Genomic DNA, 5,521 nt, shown 5'->3' with positions numbered 1-5,521 from the left:
GAAATCTTTGGCAACCAAGGGTGCCTTTTTTCCTGATGTATTTTTAGCATTGATCATGATCTGTTAAGAACAGGAGTGAAATGCTGGGTTGGATATACCAATTTGTTTTTGATTCCACAAGGTATTATTTTTCTATACGTTATGAATATGACCTGTGTGTAGGTAAAGCTTCCCGCCTAGCTTAGTTAAATCCTCTCCGAGGATCGAGCCTTCTTCCAGCCCAACTACGCTGTAGTCACTCGTCAGCTTGTTTGGTTTTTTTTTCCCCCGTAATATATCCACCTCAAAACACTCATCCTGTGGCTAAGAGCACAGTCTATTATCAAATTTGGTCTCCAGATAAGCAGACACAGTGAATGACTGGCCCGATTCAGCTCTGTTAATTCATTAACTGCACAGATGTAAAGAAGTTGCACAAATATATTATTATTGCAAGTACGGACAGAATCAAGCCTACAGAAAAGCCATCCTTACCACAGTAGTTGGCGGGTTCAGTCAAAGTATGGAATGAATAGATGCCATCAGTAGATACTTGAGGTCATATCCTGAAACTCTTAATATCAGGAAAATTCACTATGGGTGAACTTCTTGAAAGTTCAGTCACTTCATAATCTCAGGGTTTGATCCAATCCCATTTCATGAAGAAAATTATTTTGAATTCAATTGGTTAGTACAAGTCACGCTAAGGATGATGAGCATTAATTGTCTCTGTGTATGAGCTTTTTTGATCTGCCAAATGCCTTTGCAAGAAGCATCACATATGGGGGGGGAAAAAAAAGGCACTATGAAATCAAAAGAGGAAGGAAAATAGAGCCCCCTATGTGGTCTTTAAGATTCCCTTTTGTATCATGATTTATCGGTCTCTCAATTTTGTTTCAGGCCCCAGCTTGGAGGACAGTAGTTTACAGCCGCACGGGCTGGCTTGACAGAACTGCATGTTGGATCTGTAATGTAGAGGAAGCTGGAAGGAAAGGTGGCTGAGAATTCAGGGAAATAAGGCAGCCTTTTTTCTTTTCTTTCCTTCTTTCTTTGTTTCTTTCTTTTTTCGTTTTTTTAAAGAAGTTTGTGTAACATCACACATTTGCTAAGCTATTCCTTTTCTCTAGGCCATTGAAAGTTTATATCTGCTTGTCCTCATTATATTTTTGCATTGCTTACATTGCTTAGACTTATACAGCAGTCTAACTTCATGTCATTGATTTCTCTTATTGACCAATAAGCCATAAATCAGCAGCAAGATAAACAACTTCCAGTAGTATTGCCATGCATTGATATTTATCTTTACAGTGGATGTGCAACAAGATGAATTACAGAAACCCCACCTACACTTGCAACACCTACATGTTTCTCAACTGTTTTTATGCCCGTGCTATCTGGAAATGGATTTGGCATTAGAAATGTGCCTTCAAAATATTGATAACAATAAAAAGGCATCCCACTGAATTGCTGTAAAATTGTGACTGTAGGAGTTTGTGCATAATTATCTCTCTTCTCTACTGTAAGTGATATTTATCTCCCTTAATTTGAATTGCCTGAAAGTCCAGGCTCTGTCCACCACCAGTGGAGAGAGATGAGTAGTCGAAGGGCAATTCTTCCCATCCTACAAGAACTGCCTGAGAGAGGCAGAACAGGGATACCTTTGGAAGCATATTTATCTCCATGAAGAGAGGATCTTGCTTTTACATGGCTGCAGTTTGAGGAGATGAATCCTATTGATGGGAATGATTATATTGTCAGCCTCACCTCTGTGCCTGGGAAGATCATGGAACAGATCCTCCTAGAAGCTATGCTAAGGCACATGGAGGCCAGGGATATAATTTGAGATAGCCAGCATGGCTTCGCCAAGGGCAAGTCCTGCCTGACAAACCTAGTGGCTTTCTATGATGGTGTGACGTCAACGGTAGACAGAGGGAAACCAATGGATGTCATCTATCTGGACTTCTGCAAGGCCTTTGACACGGTCCCCCACAACATCCTTCTCTCTAAATTGGAGAGCTATGGATTTGATGGATGGACTGTTCGGTGGATAAGGAACTGGCTGGATGGTCGCATCCAGAGGGTAGTGGTCAATGGCTCGATGTCTGGATGGAGACCGGTAACGAGTGGTGTCCCTCAGGGGTCCGTACTGGGACCGGTGCTCTTTAACATCTTCATCAATGACTTAGACAGCGAGATCGAGTGCACTCTCAGCAAGTTTGCGGATGATACCAAGCTGAGTGGTGCGGTTGACACACCAGAAGGACAGGATGTCATCCAAAGAGACCTGGACAGGCTGGAGAGGTGGGCCTGTGTGAACCTCATGAGGTTGAACAAGGCCAAGTGCAAGGTCCTGCACCTGGGTTGGGGTAACCCCCAGTATCAATACAGGCTGGGGGAAGAAAGGATCGAGAGCAGCCCTGCCGAGAGGGACCTGGGGGTACTGATGGATGAAAAGCTAGACATGAGCCGGCAATGTGCGCTGGCAGCCCAGAAGGCCAACCGTACTCTGGGCTGCATCAGGAGGAGTGTGGCTAGCAGGTCGAGGGAGGTGATTCTGCCCCTCTACTCAGCTCTGGTGAGACCTCACCTGGAGTACTGCGTCCAGCTCTGGAGCCCTCAGCACAAGAAGGACATGGAACTGTTGGAACGGGTCCAGAGGAGGGCTACAAAAATGATCCGAGGGCTGGAGCACCTCTCCTATGAGGACAGGCTGAGAGAGTTGGGCTTGTTCAGTCTGGAGAAAAGGAGGCTACGGGGAGACCTGATTGCGGCCTTCCAGTACCTAAAGGGGGCCTATAGGAAAGATGGGGAACGTCTTTTTAGTAGGGCCAGCTGTGTTAGGACAAGGGGAAATGGTTTTAAACTAGAACAGGGTAGGTTCAGGCTAGAGGTAAGGAAGAAATTTTTTACAATGAGGGTGGTAAAACACTGGAAGGGGTTGCCCAGAGAGGTGGTGGAGGCCCCATCCCTGGGAACATTCAAGGCCAGGCTGGATGGGGCTCTGAGCAACCTGATCTAGTTAGCAGTGTCCCTGCTCACTGCAGGGGGGTTGGACTAGATGACCACTAGTGGTCCCTTCCAACCCTAAACATTCTATGATTCTATGATTCTATATTAGTACTGTATTGTGCTTTAGATGGAGAAGACATTGTAATAGTACTTATTTTACTGGGCAGGTCTGAGGAAGAAGCATATTGTACCAGACTAAAGAACTGTCCTGTGTGGAAATGTACATATAGATTCATTGGAAAGTAAGGACATATCATCAATTTTTTGTTACAGGCCACGAAGTATCACTCAACTACACTATTACTAGCCTGAAGACGTTAGGGATTTATGTTTCAGTCTTCCAGAAATTCAAATGTGGGCTTCAGACAGAAAAAGAAGCAAGAAAAAATCCTAGTGCCCATGGCCCATGTTAAATCATTGCGTAGGTGGAGTTCCCTCAGGAGACCCTATCCTCCCATCTTCCAGAGAAAGCTGAAAAATCCAAAGGATGGGAGGCTCAGTTTGTGCTCCAGCATCATTGTATATTGAAAATTGCGACAGCTGTCTCACACGATGCTCTCCTGGCCGTCGTCTTCCTGGTTTTCGTTAAAATGCAGAATTTGTTGTTGCCTTCCAAGCTGCTTGGTGCGATGCCCCTTCGAGGAGAGGCTGAGGTTCCTCTGTGCGGCTTGCTCTTCCTTCTTGATATTCCCAGCATGGCTTTGTATGGGATAAATAAGTTGGGGAGGCAATTCAACCGGAATTGTTTGAAGAAATGGATGATTATGATTTTCCGCGGCGAATGTAAGTCTTGGCATTGTCAGACAATAACTCATCCTGGGTTCTTCTGATAAATTGGCTCGATCATGGCTGATGAGTGCTGTATAGCCACAGTGGCTGTGGCAGCGAATCCTTCAGAATCATTGCAAATGCGTTCATCGCCGAATAAAGCGATTGAGGCATTTTTTTCAGTGAAACCTTCGTGACTGATGCCACAGACCAATTTGGCATGACTAAAAAAATCACTCTGTCCATATTTTCATTCAATATCTCCTCTTCAGCCTTGCAATGTCCCTTTAATGAAACCATTTAGGAAAATGATTCTATTTTGCGATAATACTGGCAGGCCAGGGAGGTTCATGCTTGTTAAGCAAACTGGCTCATACACTGACCAAATCACTGCTGCAATACTCTCTTGGAGAAGGCATTTACCACTAAGTGTTTGTTAGCACAGAGAGAACCCAAGCTGCTTCTAAACCTTTGCAAATCTAATACAGAGAAGTCTTATCCTGGAATATCTTTTCAGGAGGTGAACTCAAGAGCTATTAAGAGGCCAGAGTATAGTTAGCAGGGAGAAGAAAATAAAATACATGCTGAAAAGAGAACATAAGATTAAAGATAATAGTTCTGCTGTAGGGGCCCCTTTAGGCGATCAGGAGAAATAGAATAAGGTTTGTAATATTCTTCTCTTTCTCTCACAGCCTAGAGAAGTTTTCATGTGCAAAATATTTTTAATCTCATTTTCTATTTCGAGACTCTGTTTCACAAAGTCATTTTTATACATCCCAGTATAAACACTGCAGCAGATTTAAGAGGGATTTTGTGTCTGTCAAAATTAAGTGCATCAGTCTGTGTGCAAGGCTGGGAAATGTTAGGAGGCAATCATAGTGAAAAACAAACATACAAAAAAGGCAAACATCAAGTATGGAATAGTTTTATGTTTCAGATAAGTGACTTTATTCCCAAGACTGACTAATGACGGAGGAGAGAGAGGTTATTCAGTGGTTATCACAGACGATGGATGATTGGGGCTTTTGGGTTCTTTTTCTTTGCTGACTCATTTTCTGGCCTTTAATGAGTCAAACTCTGTGTCATTGTAGTCTATAAAAATGGGTGTAATAAGGATGTGTGTCCCAGGAGCATTCCGAGTCTTAATTGACGTTGGTAAAATATTCTGATATTTTTGTTTGAAGACACTAAAATGAAAATAGCATCGCTAACAGAGGCACCAGCTCTTTCCGGGTGAACATTTCTTCACAGAACCACGCTCTTGTGGACCCAAATCTTTTTCTTTGCTTTCCCCTAGTTTCTCTACTTCATGGATCAGGCAGAAAGCTGACTGTTTCCACTGGTGCATCCAGCAATACCACTAGAATCTGTCATTTATATCTTCCCAAATTTCTCTTTCTTTGTCCAGCATGAATGCTTTTATATTGAAATCTAAGGTTGATCCAAATTGAGCTTTCTCCTCGACAGTTGCTGTAGCTCTGCTTTTTTATATGGTGCCAGATCTTTGGGAGCGTAAATGTGTTAAGTCCCTCTCCCATGAAAGTCTGGGACAAAATTCCATTGATTTTCAGTAGGGCAGGATCGGATTCAATATTAAGAAAACTCCATTTCCTGCTAATAATCTATTTTGGTCTCCAGACAATTTGCAGAGTTGCCTTTAAAACAGATGTCTAAATCTGATCGTCTGCTTGGTTTGTTCTCTCTAAATAACCTGCAAAAATTACATTTACAAGGTTCAGTCCTGCAGATTCTTATCAGCATTCCT

General features: G+C 43.0%; 1 protein-coding gene across 1 annotated transcript in view; it reads left to right on the top strand.

Annotated features, from left to right (window-relative positions):
- The first annotated feature begins 3,617 nt into the window (after positions 1-3,617).
- Positions 3,618-5,521, top strand: part of LOC118452099 (trafficking protein particle complex subunit 9-like) — a 48,242-nt gene continuing 46,338 nt past the window's right edge. Inside the window, exon 1 of the mRNA XM_035892612.1 lies at positions 3,618-3,771. Coding sequence (XP_035748505.1) covers positions 3,618-3,771 — 154 coding nt within the window. The remainder of the gene's footprint in view (positions 3,772-5,521) is intronic.

This window comes from Egretta garzetta, unplaced genomic scaffold, assembly GCF_000687185.1.
Source record: "Egretta garzetta isolate BGI_Z169 unplaced genomic scaffold, ASM68718v1 scaffold74, whole genome shotgun sequence".
NCBI lineage: Eukaryota > Metazoa > Chordata > Aves > Pelecaniformes > Ardeidae > Egretta > Egretta garzetta.
The sequence above is the reverse complement of the archived record's forward strand: the minus strand, read 5'-3'. Positions and strand labels throughout refer to the sequence as shown.